The sequence below is a fragment of the Equus caballus genome, chromosome 17 (assembly GCF_041296265.1).
Source record: "Equus caballus isolate H_3958 breed thoroughbred chromosome 17, TB-T2T, whole genome shotgun sequence".
Classification (NCBI taxonomy): Eukaryota; Metazoa; Chordata; class Mammalia; order Perissodactyla; family Equidae; genus Equus; species Equus caballus.
In genome coordinates this window covers 88915574-88939142 of record NC_091700.1, presented here as the reverse complement: position 1 = coordinate 88939142, position 23569 = coordinate 88915574, and the positions used below count along the sequence as shown (strand labels likewise).

Here is a 23569-nt window from a genome sequence, read left to right as displayed (position 1 = left end):
TCTCCTTTCCTATTTCTTTTTGTGCGTGTGTTAAGCAAATATTTTTTAGTATTTCATTTTAATTTTATTGCTTTTTTTTTTTAGTAGTATCTCATTGCATTTTTTCATGTTTGCTCAAAGGATTACAACATGTATCTTTAACATCACAATGTGCTTAGAGTTAATACTGAATTATTTCAAATAAAATATATGAACTTTGCAAGAGTATAGTTCCATTTAACATCACCCCCATCCACTGTGCTACTTTGTCTTATATATTACACCTATATACCTTATAAACCCATCAATGCAGTGTTATTTTTGCTTTATGCAATCATATGTCTTTTAAAAATTTTAGGAAAAAAAATTAATGAAAATGCACAGCTGTTGCCTATACTTAAAGGAGTTCCCAATTTAGTAGTGGTTCTTAATTTGGGGGGGAGTAGGTCATAAATTCCTTTAAGGAATCGATGACAATTAAAGATTTTCACTTTCCTGCCCACATCTATCCCTATCCCCATCATCATGTATATACTCAGAAAATTGTATATTCAATTTTAGTAGGTAGGACTATCGTACAAAGAATTAGGATATCCTAACCCAGTAATAAACAAGTACACTACTACAAATTCTGGCAGGGATAAAATAAGGCTTTTGTGCTCATTTACTTAAATTTCTATCCTAAGGGTTTGCTTCCTATTTGAACATACGCTCTGGAAGAAGAATTTTGGTTGGTTTTGATCACTGTTTGGCCTCTGCGCCTAGAACCGTGCCTGACACATAGTAAGTACTCTTTAAGTATTTGCTGGGAGAATGGTGAATGAACGAATGCTCCACAAAAATAAATAAATAAATAATAAATAATCCTAGGTTCTTTTAAAGGAGATTGGACTGTTGACAGCAGGCACACTTTTTTGTTGCTAAGTTTGAACTTTTCCATGTGACAAAAAGGTAGAGTTCACCTGTCCTTTATTTATTTATACACCTCTGGGTATACCAGCATGATCTCAAGATGTCAAATAAATGACATACTATTGTAAAATGTTTTAGGTATTCACAAAGGATTAAAATACAAGAGCTTAAAGAGTTTAGTTTCCTATAAATATTTGATAATCAACCCCACCCAATTCTAAGACAAGATGAGATAAGAGTAACTGCACTAAATTTTACCTAAGTTATACCTCATTACTACCAAAACTTTGAGAGTATCACTTATTATACTACTTTACATTTATACATTACTTTTAACTTTAATTTTCATTATCTCATAAACTTTTCCTGTATTAGGACTTCTGAATGAGAGTCTTCTCGAAACTCATAGAGTTTGTGAAAAAAGAGTCTTTAAAAATAGACTGAATGCTCAGATTTGCATGTCAAGAAGCCAGAGGAAACTCTAAGGGAGGGAGTCTGGCAGGGCCTCAGAGCCGGGAGGCACAACAAGAAGCTGAGAGGCCCAAAGACAAGAGACAAAGCAATAGCAGTGGTCTCAAGCAGGCCAGGATGGCCAGATACAATGAAATGGAACAAGTGTGCTGTGTCTGGGAATGCCAGCTAGCGCTGGATTCAGAGCATGTGAGCAGCAGGGATCAGGAACCCCGGCCAGGAAAAGGGACCCAGCATAAGGCAACCAGAGAGCACTCTGGGTCACGTGCACTTGAAAGTCCAAGCCAAAGAGCCAGGCCGCAGCTCTAGGTTAGAGCTAGGAGCTCCCCACAAGCCAGAGTAGAAGTTACCATGTCACAAATCGAACTGAGAATGTAAAACAATAGGAAATTGTTTTCTTTTAGGCCACTGATAAATATGGACATTAACTACATACTTACTCTGATTTTTCAGATTATTAGTCCTTTTAGAAAGGGAATCATGAAATAAAGCTCATCAGGCAAACAAAGAATTTAACTTGCTGCGCAGAAAACACGTGAAACACTCTTGATCATAGAGAATAAACCTCAACTGTCCTCTGGTCCTATTTAGTATTAGCATGAAACCACAGCAGGCAAAGGTGAGAAACCATGACCTGGCAACGACGCTCAGGTGTTTGTTGATCTCTTTTTCCAGCCAACCGTGGCTGAAGAAAAACCCACATGACAAACTGCACTGCCAAGGTCCTGTGAGCCATGGTCCCAACAGTCAGAACCTTTCATCCAGCAGGGCAACAGGATAAACACAAGAAGCTGCTTCTCCTCAGGCACAAGGGGGCCTCTGCAAGACAGGGATGAGCCAAGGGAACAAACATCCCCTTGACCTGGACCCCACCATACAGACTTCATATGCACTCAAGTCCTGAAGAAACCAGACCCACTGAGGCCTCATTTATTCATTTGACACACACTTACTGAACATCTAGTATGTGCTAGGCTGTGTTCTAAATGCTAGGATACAGCAGAGATCAAAACAAAGAAAACCCCTGCTCTAATGGACCTGACATTTTCCTATTCCTTCTTCTTCACTGAAAATGCTAAAGAAAGGAACCTTGGAAATTACTTATTTTATTCCCAAAGAATATGTATGCAAATTAGGGGTGCCAAAAGATATTTCTGCCATTCGCGATTAATTATGATATGATTGTTCTTTTCATGACAGACAGAATCATGGGGCTTTGCACTTATTGAAAGAGTCTCGTTATCTTGTTCTTTGCCAAGTGTAGAAGCAATTCAGATGAACTTCTTATAGCTCTCATCTCTTTTAATAACATTCTGAAGTACACAATTAAAACACTGGGTATCCTTCTGATTCTTGGGAAATTAAATTGGAATAGGGACAGAATCAATTAGACTGATCACAGATTATTTGTTTCTAACAAACTGTCTTAGAAAGCTGCTCTAAGCTTTTCCTTTTGGAAAATCATGCATCAGGAGGGTTAGGTTAACTGCGCAAAGCAGAAAACTGCAAATAACAGTGGCTTAAATACAACAGAAGTTTATTTCTCCCTCATATTAAAAAAGTCCCAACTATCTTAACTGCAGGGAGAAGAAAATGAGGAAAGACAAAGGGATAAAAGGCTACTTTAAGGAGCCTTCCCAGACGTCCCACCAATATGTGTTTATAGCTCAACGGCCAGGATTTAGTCTGACGGACATATCTAGATGCAAAGGAAACTGGGGAATCTGGTCTCTTAGTTGGAGGCACTGCTGCCCAAATAAGATGAAGGTTCTGTTACTAAGGATAAAATATATCGGGAGACAGCTAGAGTCTCTAGGACATGGAAAAAGCCTTAATCAGGTGCTGAAATGTAAATACCTTTAAATATTCCTTTTAACAAGGAGACCATCCCCCTTTAAAATTGTATTCACTTTCATAAACTGATGGAATAAACTAAAATTAAGGGGAAAATAGGCTTATGCTGAAAATAGGAAAATAGGCTTCCTTGTTTCTTACATTGGGCTAAAAATAATAAACTAAAAATGAACGTGAAGATCTACAATGATTTATGCATTTACAGATATAGACTCAATGGTGAAAAACTCAATGCTTTCTAAGACCAGAAACAAGGCAAAGACGTCCATTCGCCACTTTTATTTAACGTTGTTCTAGAAGTCTTAGCTAGTGCAGTAAGACAAGAAAAAGAAAAGACACAGATTACAAAGGAAGAAGTAAAACATATACAGAAAACATATTTCCTGATGACGTAATCATGTATGTAGAAAACCCTAAGGAATCCAAAGAAGAGCTACCAGAAATAATGAACAAATTTGGCAAAATTACAGGATACAGTAGCAATATACAGAAATCAACTGCATTTCTATACACTAGCAACAAACAAGTGGAACAAAAAGTATAAAAACAACCCCATTTAAAATAGCATCAAGGGCTGGCCAGGTGGTGCAGTGGTTAAAGTTCACGCACTCTGCTTCAGAGGCCAAGGATTTGCAGGTTTGGATCCCTAGGCACAGATCTACACAGCTCTCATCAAGCCATGCTGTGGCGGTGTCCCACACACAAAATAGAGGAGGAGTGATACAAACGTTAGCTCAGGGACAACCTTCCTCAAGCAAAAAGAGGAAAACTGGCAACAGACATTAGCTCAGGGACAATCTTTCTCACCAAAATAAATAAGTAAATAAAATAAAATAGAATCAAAACCCCACAAATACTTAGGAATACATTTAATGAAAGATGTGCAAGGCCTGTACATTGAAAATTTAAAAACTGGGGCCAGCTCCGTGGCTGAGTGGTTAAGTTTGTGTGCTCCGCTGTGGCGGCCCAGGGTTCGGATCCTGGGAGTGGACACGGCACCACTCATCAGGCCATGTTGAGGTGGCATCCCACATGCCACAACTGGAAGGACCTGCAACTAAGATATACAACTATGTACTGTGGGGGGGGGGGGGGGGTTGGGTAGATAAAGCAGGGGAAAAAAAAAGAAAAAAAAAAAGGTTGGCAACAGTTGTTAGCTCAGGTGCCAATCTTTAAAAATAAAAAAAAAAAAGAAGAAGATTGGCAACAGTTGTTAGCCCACGTGCCAATCTTTAAAAAAAAAAAAAGGAGAATTAAAGAATTGCTAAATAAATGTAAAGATATACCATGTTCATGGATTGGAAGACCCAATATTGTTAGAATGGTTGTATTAGTTACCTATTACTGAATAACAAATTACCCAAAACTCAGTGGCTTAAAACAATAAGGATTTATTATACACACAGTTTATGTGGGTCAGAAATCTGGTGGCAGCTTAATTGGGTGGTTGTGGCTCAAGGTGTCTAATGAGGCTGAAGTTAAGATGCCAGCCTACCTGCACTCATCTGAAAGCTTGACTGGCATTGGAGAATCAGCTTCCAAGGTGGCTCAAAAACACAACTGGCAAGTTAGTGCTGATTGTTGGCAGAAGGCCAAAGTGCTTTTCCATGTGGACCTCTTCACAGAGCTGCTTCAGTGTCTTATGACATGGCAGTTGGCTTACCCCAGAGCAAATGATCTGAGAGGAAGCAACTGTGTCCTTTACGACCTGCCCTTTGGAGCCACACTTTGTCACTTCTGCCATATTCTATTCATTTTCAGCAAATTGCTAAGTGTAGCCCACATTCTAGGTGAGGGGAATTATGCTCCATCTCTTCAAGTATAAAAGAATTTGTGGGCATATTTCAAAATCATCACAATGGCAATTCTCCTCAACTGATCTATAGTTTCAATTCCATCCCATGCAAAATCTTAACTGTTTTTTTCTCTTTTTTAAAAGATTTTATTTTTCCTTTTTCTCCCCAAAGCCCCCTGGTACATAGTTGTATATTTTTAGTTGTGGGTCCTTCTAGTTGTGGCATGTGGGATGCTGCCTCAGCATGGCCATGTCTGTGCCCAGGATCCGAACCGGTGGAACCCTGTGCCACCGCAGCAGAGCACGAGAACCTAACCACTCAGCCACGGGGCCGGGCCCTGTTTTTTTCTTTTTTGAAGAAATTATAAGCTGATTTAAAAATGCATTATGGAAAGTCAATGCTCCTAAAATAGCTAAACCAGTTTTGAAAAAGAACAAAGCTGGAAGACTTATATTACCTCATTTTAAGACTTACCAAAAACAACAGGTACTCACAACAGTATGGTAATGGCATCAGGATAGACATATAAATCAATGGGACAGAAAAGAAAGTCAAGAAATAGACCCACACTGGTCAACTGATGTTCAACAAAGGTGCCAGGGTAATGCAAAGGAGACGAGAGTCTTTTCAACAAATGCTGATAGGACAATGCTAGATATCTGTTTGGAAAAAATAAATCTCAACCCTTACCTCATAAGAATTACACTCAAATTGGATCTTAGACTGGAATGTAACAGCAAAAACTATTAAATTCTAGAAGAAAATACAGGATAAAATCTTTGTGCACTGGATTAGCAAAGATTTCTTAAATAAGATATCAAATGTACAAACTATTTTAAAAGCCGAAACAATGAATTAATCAAGATTAAAAACTTCTGCTCATTGAAAGACATAGTTAAGGAAACAAAGAGGCAGGCCACAGACTGGAATAAAATTTTTACAACATATATCCAACAAAGAGTTTATATCCAGAAAATAAAAGAAATTCTTTTAACTCAATTATAAAACAAACATAACCTAATGAAAAACTGGGTAAAAAATTTGAACAGACATATCCCAAAGGAAAATATACAAATGGCCAACAGGCACATGAAAAGATGCTCCAATCTCTAGTCATTAAGGAAATGCAAATTAAAACCACAAGGTATCACCACACACCAATTAGAATGGTTAAAGTTAAAAGGACTGACAATACCAAGTGTTGGCAAGGATGTGGAGCAACTGGAACTCTCGTGTACTGATGGTAGAAATGCAAAATGGTACAACCACTTTGTAAAATGATGTAGTACTACTTTATAATGTTAAACATACATTTATCATATGATCCAGAAATTCTACTTCTAGGTATTTACCCAAGAGAAATAAACACACAGAAATATGTACACAGATGTTCAAAGCAGCATTGTTCACAATAACTCAAACCTGGAAGCAACCCAAATGTTCATTAACTGGTGAATGACAAATGAAATTGTGGTACAACCAGAACACAGGTTAATACTTACAATAACAAGGAATGAAATAGTAATAAAACAGATTGATCTCAAAAACATCACGTTAAGTGAAAGAAGTAAAACCCAAAAGACTTCATATTATATGATTCCAATTATATGAAATTCTAGAAAAGGCAAAACTATAATGACATAAAAAAGACCAGTGGTTACCTGGGGATGACAGTTGGGTGAAAGGACAGAGAGCAAAAGGAATGAAAAAACTGTTCAGGGTGAGGGAACTATTTTCTATCTTGATTGTGGTGGTGGTTATATGACTGTATACTGTTAGCCAAATTCACCAAATTGTATACTTAAAATTGGGGAATTTTATTGTATGTACATAATACTTTAATAAACCGAAAAAAGAGGAAAAAAGAATTTTTCATAAAAAAGTGAATGTGAAGATTTAGAAAAATCTAGACATTTCTAGATATATAAATCTTCTTTTCAATTTTATAAAAGAAGTGGGACTTTAGCAGACTAAAAACAATCTTTAGCAACAAAAACCTCTAATATCTTGAAAATGTTCCCCGGTAACATAACCTAATGTGAGAAGACTTGATAAAAAGCTATGCTGTTGTCTATAATGAATGAGTTAAAAATCACATGCATTGATTTTACCGTAGTCCTTTCCCAGAGGTTATCATCAAGATAGAAGAGAAATATCAACACCATCAGCCCCAAAGAGGAAGGAACATTGGAGATTCTATTAACAAAAAAATCAGTTTAAAGAGATAATCAAAATTGATTCAAATCTTTTGATCTCCTGATAGGAAAACAATGCGAAGACCCTGTGGGAAAATGCTGTGCTGCAACTGACATGATAATCTACCAGTTATCATCTAAAATTAAGAAGTGTGGATGCTTTCTTGGTACCCTCTTCCTTATCTCCACTTCTTTTTCCTTTGACCAGCAGTGCTACTGAACCAGCTTAGTATATTTTAAATTATCCTTTAAACTTTCTTAAAGCCATCTTCACTTCATTTTCTTGTACATGACAATGCCAGAAACACAAGATGAGTTGTTGAAAAGTGAGGTTTGAGCTGCATTTTTAATCCTTCACACGGAGGATCAGTTAAATATCTTGATGATCTTAAAAGAGAAAGTATAGCTATAGGCTAGATTCTTCATATCAGGAAGAAAGTAAAGCCTGCCAATGGGATAAAGTTTTCTTGGATATTGGTCAGCCCACACAATTCATAATGAAGGCTGCAAAAAGCTGTTGATATGTCTTTCAGAGCCTCTGGGCACTTTTAAAACTTCTTCATATCCAGGATCTCCCTCCAGAATTGTGTCTACACTGATGTTGAACAAGGCCTCACCTTAGTGGTGTAGTCAAGGGGAGATCTAAGAATAGCTTTCTATGTGTGTCTTGTGGTTGAAACAGACAAGGATGAGAGCCTTGAAACATGTAGTGGAAGACACTGGACCAACTGGACCAGGACAAGAACATCTGGCCTTTGGTCCCGGCTCTATCATCCATCAGTTGTACAACTGAACTTCAGCCTCCCCATCTTTAAAATACGAAGTCCAGGTTCTCCACCACTGTAGAGATTGTAACAAGAACCTAGTAAGGCAGTACACACTGAAAAGATCCTGATAATCACAAAGTGTTACAGTGTTTTATAGCACAGAAATTATTATTGTGATAATACTGAATTTTGAAACTCAACAATTATTTATAGAAGGTAGATAAAATGCCAGACATTGTGTTAGGCACTGGGGATTAAAAAGAATAATGTATAATTCCTAAACTGAAAGACAGGGCTGACTCAGAAAAAGCTTCAGAGTCAGGACTTAAATGAGAAGATTTTGCTAGAAAAAGAAGGGATCTAATGGTGAAAGAGGGAATATAGTTTGAAAGAACTGCGTGTGGTTATGCAAAGCTACCTCTTAGGGGCATTGGCACTAAAGCTAGAACACCTGCCTTTGAATTCTATCCCTACTGCTTACCAGCTTATATTCTTGGCAAATTACTAAAATTCTCTGTGCCTCAGTTTCTTCATCTATAAAATGGGGTTAATAGTCCCTACTTCATCAGGTTTTTATGAGGAATAATTAAGATAACATTTGTAAAGTGCTTAGAAAAGAGCTGTATTAGTGTGCTTTCTCTAGGTTATACCGTGGTAGCAAATTACGCCAAATTTTAGTAGCCTATAACAAACATTTATTTCTCACTCATCTTACATGTTGGCCACAGTCCCACTCCATGTGTCTTCTTCATTCTGGGGTCTGGGCTGAAAGAGCAGCTTTTATGTGGCACATGCTTTTCTCATGGGAAAGGGAACAGAGCAATGGTGGAACCATGCAATGGCTCTTAAACTTCTGCATGTGAAGCATTCATCACTTCTGCTCACATTTTAGTGGCTAATGTAGGCCAAAGAGTAAAGCCTGATGTTAATAGGGCATGCACAGGCCCTGTAGGGAGGGCCACAGTAGAGAGTGGCAGCAAATATTCTGAATAAGCAAAAATATTTGAACAAATAACATAATCTACCACAAGTACCTGGTACACAGTAAGTGCTGTGTGTTTGTTAAAGAAAATAAGTGACTATACAATAAGAAGATAAGTGATTACACATGGCACAGAATCCTGAGATAAACGAGATTTCAGGAACAGTAAAACATTCAGTGTCACTAAAGTATATGTCACACATGGGTGAGAGGGTACATGAGGAGGCCAGATTTTGACAGGCTTGGAAAGGAGTCTAGGTTTTTGCCTCTGGTAAAAGATAAGTTGCAGTAATAAAAATTTTATAGTTATATTTTATAAGGCACTTCTGTGCCATTTTTATCAAGGCATTGGCATAATTTCATTTATTTTGTATTGAACATTTAAAAATCAGAGTCTACTAGTCATTCCCTCCCCGTGTAATACCTGTCTAATAAGACATTCCCTCTCAGCCCTGGACTGAGTTGCAATTCCCATGACAAGGCAGAGGACAGAAGGTTTCTTTCAGTAGGTCCAGGCTAACTGAGGTCAGGGTAAGGGAAGGGCACATAGAGAGGAAGGGAAGGAAAAGGGGTGACGAGAGAAGGTATGAATAAATCAATATGAAAGAGAGTGTGTGTGTGATGTCCAATTGACTGATAAGCACTCGATTCAGTGTTGGGATTATAAATGCTATGTTAACTATAAGGAGGTGAAAGTGCCCTCTAACTATGGAGGTTTCCTAAGGATCTACTGTCATCTTCCACTTCACACTTGGTCCTTTCACAAGCCCAGTCAACTTCACAGCTTTAACTAGCCTTGACTTCCCTCTGCAGTTCTGTCCTCACTTTCAATGAATTGCTAGAAAATAATCTCAATCCCTAAAATTCAGCTGAAAACCATGAGCATCAGATGAGTTACTTGCTTGGCTACACTGTACCTTTCTTTGGTCAATCTGGAGCGAGATCTAAGGGAAGAAAGAATAAAGAATAGGAGTAAAGGAGGCATGAAGAGAAGAGAAAGACATTGAGAGCAGAACGAGGCACAGAGCACCCCATTCTCACTCACCCAGGAAGCAGGTCAGGGCTCCAAACCTACTCCAAACAAGTTTAAATTTCCACGGTAGATTATGCTAGGTCCATGAGCTTTCCCCTTAATGTCATATCATGAGTTGGAAAGCCCATCGACATAAGGTTCTGATTGATGCTTTTCTTTTATAGTTACCATAAGACAATGTTTCACTTTTGTCCTTAAAACTATTATGGAGGGAAGAGAGAAAGGCAAATCACAGCCCACAAATGAGCCATCTTGATTCCTTCAAGATTGCTCACTTTTCCCTTCCCTTTTTCACTTATTTAAAAAATCTAATAAGACTTTTATACTCTTGCACCATCATGAAGTTTTCTTTTTGAAAAGCTATAAAAATCCCCACTGCCTACAGAAAAAAAAAAAGAAACTGAGACCACATTCAAAGTCCTAAATAATCTGGTGTCAATCTGTGTTTCTAATCTTGTTATTGGGTAAGACAGATTTTTTTCACACTAACATTGCTGATCACAAGATAATCAAAGTCTGATATACTGTGCAGAACAGGTAACAAATGCAGGAAATAGGTAGACTGTAAAGGGATATGTTGAAGGGGAGAAGCCTGGAACCTGAGAAATGTAGGTCTGCTAAGTTGCTCCCAAATAGCTTGAAACAGGACCAAATGACGATAAATATGTGAATTGCGAAAAGAGAAAATTGGCAAAAGCAGGCTCTTTCTGTTTTAATCATGCCAGAATCAGCTCAGGCCTGAGACTTCAGCTTTTGAGAATTAGGGTACATCCCAGTGGTAATGACTCACTACTATGATTCATAAAACAGCAGAAAATGAAGAAGTGCAGGGATATGGATGGCCCAAAGGCTCTCTGCAGAGCCGCAAAAAGAACTTAAATAAAGTTCAGTAAGTTAGCAACATTTTCTTTAAGGAAAAAAAGTATTAACATGTGACAAGAGTAGTGGAATTGTGACTATATATGAGTGGTCTCAATTTTTGAAGGTCTCTCACCAAAAACATTAAAAAGAACAGTTAAATATGACGGTAAGAATATGATGCAAGCTGTGCAGACCAACATTTCTGAAGTTCTTGCTTAAACTGAAATATTTTACTTGGCTACTATAGCCAAGCTTTCCAGTTACAATTTTGCAACCTTTCGTGAAAATCGTCGTATTCTAAATATAAATTGTTGGTATTAAAAAGCAGAGTTGCCAAAGAAGGAACCACACAACATAAAAACATGTATCAGTGATACATGTGAATGATCTCAAAGCAATCTTTAAGCACAACTAAATGTCCTTTAGCCTTTTCTGGGCGGCAGCTAGAATCTCTGATGGATCACAAAACGGAGCTGAAGCCTGACAGCTGTCCTATGCAAACCAACTTATTATTGCTCCTAGTAAGCTCAACACTTCTTCCCCCCTCAACTCAGGAAAAAAAATTCAGTCCTCACTCTTTTCTGTGACACCACTAAAAACAGAAAGCGGGCTCCCATCTAGTAAAATACTGTACTGATGTAATTTATCAACCTCCTCCTCTTTTAATCAGCGGGATATTTTTAAATTTATATATCCAGAAACATTTATAATCATGCAAGAATGAGTGACACAAGGAGAGATTAAAAACTAGCCTAACCAAAATAAATCCACCAATAATTAAATAAAGTAAAATAAATCCAAAGCTGGCAGCTTTCCAGAAAAACATGAGTAAAGTTTTTGGTTTCTATGACAGCAGATAACACGACTTATGTTTTACATAAATGTCTTTTTTTAAAAAAGCTCTTTCTCTTAAAAAACACAGAATTGCCAGATTGAAATAAAATTACTTCCTTAACATATACAGTATGTTATATATATACATATACAGGAGAACTACTGGTTTCAATGCTAAAAGGTGACATTTTACCAACAGGTTTTCTAACATTCCCTCAAAACACTGAATACCATCTGTGCATTTCTTTTTGGTAGTAAGAATTTTATTTTCTTTTTAGTATTTTATTTGGCATAAAAACCAAAAAAAAGGGAAGTCACTTGATATATGGGGAGAGAGGAGAAGTCATGTCGAGCAAGAGACATCTGGCACAAACTGTGGCTTTGTGAATCTCAGACTCTGATCCTATAATCAGCAGTGTGTAAATCAAACAATCACAAATAATTTTTATATCCTCCTTTATTATTATCCTTATCTAAAGTACACCATATTAAATATTTCATAATAAAAATGTGGTTTTTCTGGAAAAAGTTGGAAATAAAATATTCATTAAGTCCAAAACAAGCAATCAACATTTATGGTGCAGCATGAAGGAAAACCAGCTAGGATTATCACTGACACTAATCATTTTAAGTAAACAAAGTATCATCTAATTATGGTGGAATAATATGAAAGAACAAGGCTGATATGAAGATATATCAGATTTGTGTTCATGGTCGGAGGTCAGTAACGCTGGCTGAATTAATTACTGTAAGAAGTGAAAATTCAATTGGCTCCGAGGTGTTTATTAATGGTGGGATTATTTAAATGCTATATTCATCTGGGACTTATATTCCAAATACTGTGAAATTCTATTCACTCTTCTGAAACAAAGGATGTTTATGTCAAAAACTTGTTAAATTTATGATTCCTTTAAAAAAAATTAAAAGCAGCATCTTACTACATGTTAAACACTGGAAAAGTACTGGATAAAGACTGTACCACAACATACGTATTTTAGATTTTAAAAAGACTACAAAGAGATGAACGATGCAACCTCCAATTCTAGAGCACCAAACGTCACAAAATGAAACTTTCTGAGGTGATAGCAAGCACTTAATTTAAAACCAAGAGTCTGAAAACAGAATAAAGAAAGAAAAGGGGATACCTCAAAACAAATGAGTCACATGAGTTATTAAAGAAGGGTTTAGATAATGAGAGCAAATCAATCAATCGTGAACCAACACAATGAAATAGCATACAATAAGGTACCGCTCAAATTCTTGGTGCTTTAGGAAAATATACCAAAAGACTCAAGACTATCACTGCTAAGAGAAATAAAATGTGCCATGAAAGAAACAGTAAATTCTCATGCTGCTCTTATCATGAAGGCGATGAGCTATCCATTTATTGTTCGCAGGCTGGTTAAGTAGCTGTCAATCAAGCTGGCAGTCAAGTGGAGATGAGATTGGACAGGGGAGAGCCTGGCAACTGTGCCCCATAGAACTGGTCTGACCCCAGGTTGTCCCTAATCACTACAAGTCTTAAGAATACCAGGTAGCTCGGGTGGTCTGAAGACCTCCCAGTGGAGTTCAGCTCTGTGGTCCCTAAGCAAATCAGATATCTGGGTATCTGAGAAAAATATTTACAGAGGGAGAACAAAGTGACTTCAATCCCCAGAATTTTGGCTGGAAGCTGTGGGGAATAAAGGATTAAGTTGTATATGAAAAGAATAAACACAGAAAAGGAATAACATAGACAGCATAAAGGAAGGAGGGAAGTGAGCAGACTTAAAAGTCATGACACAGTGGCCCAAAATACCATTCACCCAGGAAAGAAGAACAAATAGTGATAACGTACTTAAAATGTCTGCAGTGGAATGCATAGTTATTTCAAAATCCTTTTCCCTTTGATCTTATATATATTACTTTCAATCCATTATGTAATTTTATTAGTCTTTTTCAAGAAAGAAATTAAAATTATATTCTATACACACTAGCAATAAAATTATTTTTATATAAATTTGGGAGTTCAAATATAAGTCACGGATAAAAATAAAGCTCACTTTCGTGCTCTAGATTTCTTTTTAAAAACCTCATAAACAGATTGAGACAAATGCTTATTAAACTAAAATCATGCAGAGCAGCATGGGTATGGGTGAGAGGAAGACGTGCTAGCACACAGTACGAGGCCGCCACCCAGTTCTGTGGCTCATTCCCTTCTTCCTTCTCTGGCCACAGACCCGATGAGTCTTCTGTAGGTTCCAATCCACCTGACTTTCCACTTAGCCTTATTTTTTTCCCTTGCATGACAATGTCTCTTTACAAAACAAGCAGAATATCTCTCATTATTTTTAGTAAATCCAACTTCTCCATTTTTTTTCTGTCATTTTTTTCCTACTACAAGTTAGACTACTAATGTAATTTAAAAACAACAACACTGACAAGAAACTCAGCTAAAACTTTCAACAGAATTACCTTGAAAATTGAGACAAACATTATATCTCAATTACCCATGTAACTGGCCTTTTTCCATCACTAAGGAAGCTGCATTAAGACAGAACCTGACACGGTTAAAAAGAATGTTGGAGATAACTGACTATGATCCATAATCTAAATATGGCATTTTTCCTAAAGTTTCTTCAGAAAAGAGAGGGAATAGGGGGAGGAGGGGAAATCACACTTACAAGTCCACTTATGGCTACAATCCAGATGTAGGAACCAGAGGTGAAAAGCTATAAAAGAAAAAAAAAGGCAACTAAAAATGAAATTCAACTGCTAGTCACAGCATATACATTTTACATAACTATAGTCATAACCATTTATGTTAAGCATTCATTATATATATTAATATAAACAAATATAAAATTAATAACAATTCTGTTATTTAAGAGAAAATATTATATTAATTTTTATTTTATTTTTTTAACCAAGACCGCAGTCTTTCTATAGGCTAAAACAGATTGGTTGAACACGGCCCACTCCCATGCAAGGAAAAGTAAGGGAAATCCAAGTGTATTCCTATTTATAAATGGATATTAATTGATTTAAACAAAGTAAAATATCACATATAAAGAAATTATTAGAATTAACAACACAATAAGTAGTCACCATCCAATGCTTCGCATTAAGTAATGATATGTAATTATCAGTTTATGTAATTCTCTCATTTTAATTTCTCATCCTTGTTACCCTAAATTTAATGGGAAGACTTCTGCAAGCAGAGGGATCCATGTCCAAGACTACTCTGCTTAACTGTTGATATTCTCATCCCAGTTTACCCAAGGAAGAGCAAACTAACCAGTGCAAAGTTAATTCATGGCAAAAGTAATTAAACTTAGGTCTCATGAAATCTTTCCCTTTGTTTTCCAAATCATTTACATCTAAGAGTTGTGCTCAGAATTAAAGAAAAAAAGTCATAAGACACCTCAAAGTGTTCCTGCAAGAAAGAAAAGACTTGTAGCCTAGTGTTTGTTCATATTTAGATCTCTAGATTAGTTTAAATACTTCTGCTCATAGAGAAAGAAGCAGGCTACCCAGGTTCATTGCTGACATTGTGCTAGATGAAAACCTCAAACTCCTGCACATTTATCAAGGATACATAGAATAAGAAGATATACAGAAAGAAGACAGAGATGACAAAGCACGGTGAGAAGGAGGCTGACGAGCTTTGCTCTAGTGCTCGCTCACCTACGTAGAAATGAGCGCTGGCTGCAACTTTAAACTGAATCCTTTGATCTAGCATGGATGCTTGTTCACTGTAAATGACTCTGATAATAACAAGGATGAGAATTATGTGGAAAAATATTTTTCTCCTAAAAATATAAAGAATAACAGAATAGCTAACACTTTCGTAGCACTTACTATGTGCCAGACAGTGATTGTCATGCTTTTCATATATTAAACTTACTGAATCCTCCTAATCACCCTAGGAGGTAAGTTCTACTAGCACTCTGGTTTACGCACAAAAAGATGGGGAGGTTAAATAATTTGCTCAAGGTCAAAGAGCTGGTGGGTGGTGGAGCTGGGAGTACACCCCAGTGTTCTGGCTCCAAAGCCCCATGCTCATGACCTCTCCATGCTATTATGTCTCATACACAAGTAAGAAGAGCATATCATTAATTCCGCCAGTGAAAAATTATTTCCTTTGGACTCTTAAGCCCCTCATCTTATTGCATATTTGGTCCCAATCGTGTCTGCTCATGTTTTGACAGTGTGTATGTTTTTCCTTGCTGCTGGGTTCCCTGAGGACAGGCACCACATCTCGTACTTCATTTTATCCCCCACAGCCCCCAATCACAGGGCATTATATGACTGGCTTTCAAGTCATCTGATACTTAAATGACCCTTCAAACAGCTTTGCTCTTCTGATAATGATTAAAGTCATTTATTCACTCATGCATCTATCCATCAAATGTCCCTAAGCTACAAGAAGGTGCTATGTGGGAGCCAAAAAGGCACAGAAAGATGGGCAAAGGCCCAGAGAGGAGGGAGGGAGGAAATAAAACTTTGAGAATAAGGGGCTCATACTCATTTGAAGGTAAGGAGTGGTGAGAGTTGATACTGGACAGGTAAGAAGAACGTAGGATGCCATTTATGCTAAGGACTTTAGATTTTATCAAGAAGCCAATGAAGCATGCCACCTCTACTTTCTGATATCAACTTCTACCTCACCAAAAAAAAAAAAAAACCACATTCACAATCTCAGAAAAACCAATGGTGACAGCTATAGAGACATAATAAATTATTAATTAATAACAGGAACCAATTGACATAGTTCTTATTATCTGTACAAATTACCCTAAACACCCAATACTATTATCTTTAAGCCTTCAAACGGTCCTGTAAGATAGATATTTTTATACATACATTACAGATGGGCAAATGTGGGCTCAGAAGAGGGGACAGGCAAAGCAAATAATTTTCAGAGCAAGTAATAAAACCAAAGTCCACTTGGCTCCAAAGACTTTCCACAATGCTCCACTGAATTCCTACTCCATGCATAATAAACCAGTGTTTCTCACCCCCCAAAGATGCTGTATAACTTTAGAGTTGGGAGGAACTATAGAGTCAACACGAGGCTCAGAGGCCTTCCATAATGGACCCAAGTCTCAAGCTAGTGAGTGCCACATTAGAACCAGAACTTGGATCTCCTGCCCCAGGTCTAGGGTATTCCTCTTCCATTACATTTTGCCTTCTGTGGTAACATCTTTTAAAAACTTAAACATGCCACAGCAAATTCAGTAATAAGAATAAAATGCAGAAATGGGCTATTGGGTTATATGAATATAAGGAAGGATAAGGGAGAGTGAAATGATATCTATGTTGGGAGATGAAAAATAAACATATTTCATGAGAAACGGTTGTAAAGGTGGTAAGGAAACACCCACCCCAGATGAGCCATTGATAACACACGATAGTAGACTAGAGAAGTTAGAGGAAATGCTAAAGGTTAAAAGGGGAGGGAGGAGGGCATTTTACAGCGACACAAGTATCCGGTTTGATATGTGTGGGACAAGGAATGTTATGAGTATTAAGAGTGGATCAAAAGGCCAAGCTACACATGGTACCACAGGAAACAGCAGAATAAAAGTTTACATCAAAAGCTGTGAGAGTGAAAGAAAAGTGACAAGTATTACAGGTAGAAAACTGAAAATCATATGTATCTTCTATCACCAGGCCTGGAACCGCAGAAAGTGATCAATATTCACTGAATATTGGGGAAGATAACCTTTTTCAATTTAAGTCACACAATAAGTACTCTTAACGATCTTCATATCAAACCGTTTGGCAAATGGGGAGGTGCTATCAGGCCTATGCAACACAGAAGTTATAAAGTTGGTAAAGCATATCTGGTTTCTTCTTCAGAGCTTTATTTGTGACACTGTATTCAATACATTAATTTTGACAGTGACTTTCCACTTTCCATCTTTTGACTGTTCTCATTTGTTTCCACTTCATGCGATGATTTTTTTACAAAGTCTTACATGCACTTGTACAATGAAATTAAAATATTTTCCACTGATACAAATTACAGTGAAAGGTCTTATCAGATTTCTAAAGGCTATGAAAGTATTCTAGTATCTTATATACCTTGATGTTCTCGTTCTGAAACACTTCCTTTGAACATTTGATATAGATCATGAAGCCAAACTTATGGGAAAAAAAACATTGTTTTCAAGGAGATCAAATAAGAAAAAGACCAAAAAAAAAAAAAGATCTGGTTAAATAAACGTGAACAAAAAATGCATACTGTACCTGTAGTCCCAATATATAAATCAATGTCTTGTTTGTGATGGACAACGGGCCCAGAATTTGTGCCACTTGGACTCTCGGTATGGAGCAGTAAAATGGTACAAACAGAGCAAACACAGGTGCCAGGCTATGCAAACAAATAAAATAAAATCACTATAGTATAATACTCAATTTAAAATACCAATGGCAAATGTATATTTGAAGTAACACTGCTTATAATTTTATTTCAGTCTGAAAGCAAAGTCTTAGATACACAAGTTCTACACATCACATCACGTCTGAAATAATTCGTATTCATATATAACATTTTATGAAAACTCTTATTATCTAATCCTTGTTAACTCCCCCAAAACTATTGGAAAGAAGTGGTTCAGCATTAACTAATTAATTGTCAGGCACTATGAGAAAATTTAAAGTTGATGCCATGTTTTCTTCCCAAGAATGACTTAAAATCTAATGAAAGAGACTAGACACACAAAACGCAACAGACATTATAATTCATCATGGTCAAATCCAAAATCCTCATCTCAGACTTTGTCCAGTTATATATTAGCATAGCACTGCTTACCACTCCTGCCTTCCCTTCCTCAAATTCCTTCCTCCTTTTGTCTTAAACCCTGTCTCTTGCTGGTTTCCCCACGATTTCTCCTACCACTCTTCCACCTTCTCTGGGAATCCATTATAGTCTTTTCTTCTTGCTCCAGCATCTCCTTGTATAACTGCAAGCCCTTCTATGGGTTCAGTTAAGAAAATGAAGTGAGTCCCAAAACTGTCTGCCTGTCCCCTCACCTTGGTAATGAAACTCAATTTGGTATTTTCAACTTGACACGTTCAAAGTCACAAGTGTCTTTCTACTTAAAGTCTTCTCTCTATCTCTTAATACTGTTAACAGTATTCTCTTTCCAAAACACAACTCTGATGATGCCACACCCCTGTTTAAAACCCTTCCTTCCACAGGCTCCTAGTATCCAAAGAGTAAATTTAAATATTAGCATGAAATAGCCAAGTCCTCCAATTCTTTCTTATCAGTGTAGTTTCCGCAACTGTTGTCCCCTCTCTTCCCCTCATCTGGTCCCTCACCTCCCACCTCCACCTTGCAAAGATGCTCGCTGGGCACATTGGGTTCTTTTGACTATTCAGTGACACAAGTTATTCTTTCAACCTAAATGTCCTTTCCACTTTTCTGCTTAGGAAAGTTATACTTATGGTGTATGACACAGCTCAACTCTTCTCCTCAGTGATTTTTCCAACTCTCCTTGGTGGTTAGTAGCTCTCTTCTTTGCCCACAAAGCTACCTCAGTTACACTGTTTCAATTACTCAATGAATCACCTGGGCACTATGTGAGAGGCAGTAGGCCAGGTAGAGGAGCTCCATCTACATCTATGAGTAAGAAGCAGTCGAGCCAGCCCTGACGGCCCAGTGGTTAAAGTCTGGTGCTCTCACTGCTTCGGCGGCCTGGGGTTTGTTTCCCAGTCATGGAACCACACCACCCAGCCGTCAGTGGCCATGATGTGGCGGTAGCTCACATAGAAGAACTAGAAGGACTTACAACTAGGGTATACAACCATGCACTGGGGCTTTGGGGAGAAAAAGAAAAAAAAGAGGAAGACTCATAACAGATGTTGGCTCAGGGTGGATCCTTCCCCATAAAAACAAAAAACAAAACAAAACCCTAGATAGAGGAAAAGAAGGAGCTGACCTAAGAAACTGGAAACCAGGTTTAAAAAAAACATTTTTTTTAAAAGAAGCAATCACTAACCTCTAGCGACTAGCTTCAGGACTGCAACTTCGCATTCCCACAAAGGCTGGGCAGACAACATGAATGAGTACAGGGGTTTGGACACACACCTGCACCCATTCTTCACTAAACACTTGGCTTAATTACTTACTCTGTCTTCTATTTTCCCATTTTCTGTGTGACTGGCATCAGCACAAAGAACTGTTTCTTGACCATAATAAAAATGCAAGAACTATTCTTCGCTTCCACAAACAAATGTTCACACTACCATTTTTGTGGAAACTCAGGACCCTCTTGGCCTCTTGTGAATTTTCCCATCTTTGATAGAGATTGTGCTATAAAAAAAATCATTTACTGTCCTCTTAATTTTACTATTAAAAACAAAACAAAAGCAAACATACACTGCAACTGTGATAAATGGCAGCCGCATCAATAGGCATCCACAACAATGTAGCATACGCTAGAATAGGGAAAACGTCAACCAGTGGACACCTAAGTGCCAGGCACTGGGTCAGGATAGCAGACACAAAGACGCGGAAGATGCAGCCTCTGGCAGTCTTATAAGGAGGATGACAGGGACAGGGCAGCAGAGGTAGTACACAGCACAGCAGATCAGTCACGAATGCTTCACTCATCTGGCCCTCGCAGACTGAGCACACCCCACAGCAGGGAAGGAAATGCATCCTCTTGTTTCTCCTGGCATCCGGCACAGTGCTTGGCACAGCGCAGGAGCTCAATAAACTGGGGGCAAGGAAATAATCCTTATTCTTGAACAGTTGTATGATCTACGTTTTAACTAACTATATGGAATTTTTAAAAATCTCTCATTAGATTATTAATTCTGTGAGAAAGAACCATGTTTTATTTAGCGTTACACCCCCCTTGTGCCTAATGCAGATCCTTACACACAACAGACCCTCAACATTTGTTAGGTTAAAAAAAATTAAGAAAGTAATTTTAATGAACAGAGACTTATTTACATTGCCATTTTGAATACTATACAAGAGAACTTTCCCAATTCAAGTCATCTAAACCCAAACACAGTCGATTAAGCAGCTGTACGTTCTTTTCATTAATAAGTACCAGTTAGCCACTCCTGGGCTTAAAATCCTCCAATGACTCCCCACCCTGGAGTTAACGCCAAAGTTACAAAGACCTATGAGGCCCTGCATCCCCCACCCCAAAGCTGGTCTTCCCCTACTTAGTTTCCCCAACACTTGCTCTCGCTGCTCCAACCACATTGGACCAGGGTGTGTCTCACTCAAGCAGGACCAGGCACACAATGTCCAAGGCGTGTGCATCTGCTCTTCCCCTCTCCTGGCCACCCTCCCACAGATGGGTGAGTCACTTACTCCCTTACACTCTTCAGGTCTTTACTCAAATAGCTCCTTCTTGGAGAACCCTCCCTGACCACCCCATTGCAAGCTGCAGCCCCTCCCGCACCCCCAACCCTGTGCACACTCTGCACGCTCTAGTTCCTTTCCTCAGAGCACCCATAACTGTTTAATCTACTACATGACTTGTTTATCATCTGTCTCCCTGACTAGAATGGAAGCTCCACGAGGGAGGGGATTTCTGTCAGTTTTGTTCCCTGCTTTATCCCCACTATCTAGAATCATGTCCAGCACGGAGTAGTTGCTCAATAAGTATTTGCTAAATAAATGAATTTCTCTTTAAAATGGCAAAACCATACAGCAGAATTTGCGTTTTATTTTGAAAAGCCCCTTCCTTATTATTCTTAATGAAATTGAAAAATATGGTTTCATATATATACTCAAAATATGACCTGTTGGTCTCTTGATAATAACAAGAAAACTCTATTTTGGTTGCACTTGAGATCTCTCACCACAGAACATGTTCTTTGAGGTACTTAATTTAAAGAAATTCTTCTGTTTACATTTAGTAAGAGAGTGTAAAAAGTGATGTTATAATAAAAATCTGAAGCAGAGTTCTTATTTGAGGTTATATTTCAATGTAAACTAAGAAAATACTGATAGGAATTTTAATGACCACAGTTCGTGTCTTCTATACCAATTGAAGAAGTGTTAAAATTCCTTAGAAGTTATTATTCACTGTATAGTTTTAAATGATGACTAAATACTAGACCACATATACCCATAATACAAAAGGACACATTGCAGACCATGGTTATATAGGTTGTTTTGTAGAAATTTTCCGTTGCTATTTCTATACACACAGACTTCATAAAATAGCATAATGATATTAGTCACTGACCAGTTTTCCTCTTCTCCTTATTTTATGAAAACATCTGTTCTTTATACTGTCAACAATAATTCAGTCTGACCTTTTTCATACTGTGAATAGCTAACTTCTGGAAGCCCTATCTGGCTTAAAGCATACGAGGCTGAAGTACAGAAAAGAGGTTAGAAAGAATTCATTCATTCCTTCAATTATGTCACTAATAATTACTGACTATCTATTATACTCACAACTGTATTCAATAGAATGAATAAAATAATAGAAACAGTTCAGGTCACAAGCCCCCATCTTACTTCTTCCACAGAGGAGGACAGTGACTGCACTTTTATAGCACAACTAAAGAAATCCTGGTAATTTTCCATAACAATAAAAATAAGTTTTGTGAGCTCATGAAATTATTTCACACTAAGCGTCAACAGCATCTCACAGGACAATTACCTCATCACCTCTTCTTTATATACCTGACTATTCTAATATCAAAAAAGAGGTAGATCAAGTTTGCTACAACATTTATTTTACCTAATTGAGTTCACTATATAACAATGTTTTACTTAGTAACTATTTCAAAAATTAAAAACCAAAACACCTCACCAGGATGGCCTTTCAACAAACTGAAAAACTTAACAGTATCGTCTTCAAGTATTCTTCAATTCGTTTTAAAGGAACTAGTTCTAGAATATTTTCTGACCTTTATCCACCAAATCATAAAATCTCTGTATTTCCCTATCATAGAATTTTGGCACTAGGAATTATCTAGGTGATCATTTGGTTCAATACCTTTACTTTATAGATAGTGAGGTAGAGGCCCAAAGAAATCGGGTTGGCATTCTTCTGTTTGACAAGGTTTCTCTACAGATCTTCAGCATCTTAAGAGACTAAAGAACCTCATAACCTTCTAAATGGAATAATACCACTGAGGGGCTAAAGCCGCTTGACCATTTTGATAGAATCCTGGAATGCAAGGGTCTCTAAGATCAGAGGGTTACCAATTTCCTACCAAGTGATGCCACTCTCTCTACATCATCCCTCAAAGACGCCATCCAGTCTATGCAAGCATCTAGATAAAAGACAGCCTATTCCATTTTTTTATGATCCCAACTTTTGGGAACCACTTTCATATTTTGACTTGAGAGCTATCTTGAGTAACTTCCTGTTACTGGCCTTCCTTCCATTCTCTGGAGTTAGGAAGACTGACATTTGCAACGTATACCATTTTCTATGAGATGACTTCCAAATGCATAGGATAATAATCACATCCCTGCCAAGCCTGAACAGTCTCAGTTTATTCAATCACTTCTCCTAAGACCTGGGATCCCTCCCCACCCTAGGCACACTCTAAGTCATCTATGCCCATCATAAAAGGAAGCACTCAGAGATCACTCCTAGATAAGTGTAAATATCACCTCTCTTGCTCCGAGCACTATATTTCTATTAATTTGGCCTAGAAATAAATTGCATTTTGATAGCCATGTTACATTTTTGGTTTAAAGTGAGTCAACTAAAACTATACGGTGAACAGCATAGGGTCCCCTTCATCCCATCCACAAGAGGCTGGATTTTAGCTGCAAAATGCACCCCCTTCAAATTGTCCCTTGTCATTCATGAGTCCATGCAGTCAGCCGGCCTCCTGCCTGAAAACGTCGCCCCGACTAATCCTCGTATACATGCAAAAGAGTATCTTTCTCCTACTCACCA

The 23569-nt window shown here is 37.7% G+C and overlaps 1 protein-coding gene across 3 annotated transcripts in view; it reads right to left on the bottom strand.

The window, feature by feature from the left end:
• Nucleotides 1-23569, bottom strand: part of UBAC2 (UBA domain containing 2) — a 187259-nt gene that overhangs the window by 74598 nt on the left and 89092 nt on the right. For all 3 annotated transcript variants that reach the window (XM_023621775.2, XM_023621774.2, XM_023621776.2), the window contains exons 5-6: nucleotides 17919-18042; nucleotides 14348-14395 (exon numbers count right to left, since the gene is read on the bottom strand). In XM_023621775.2, coding sequence (XP_023477543.1) covers nucleotides 14348-14395; nucleotides 17919-18042 — 172 coding nt within the window. The remainder of the gene's footprint in view (nucleotides 1-14347; nucleotides 14396-17918; nucleotides 18043-23569) is intronic.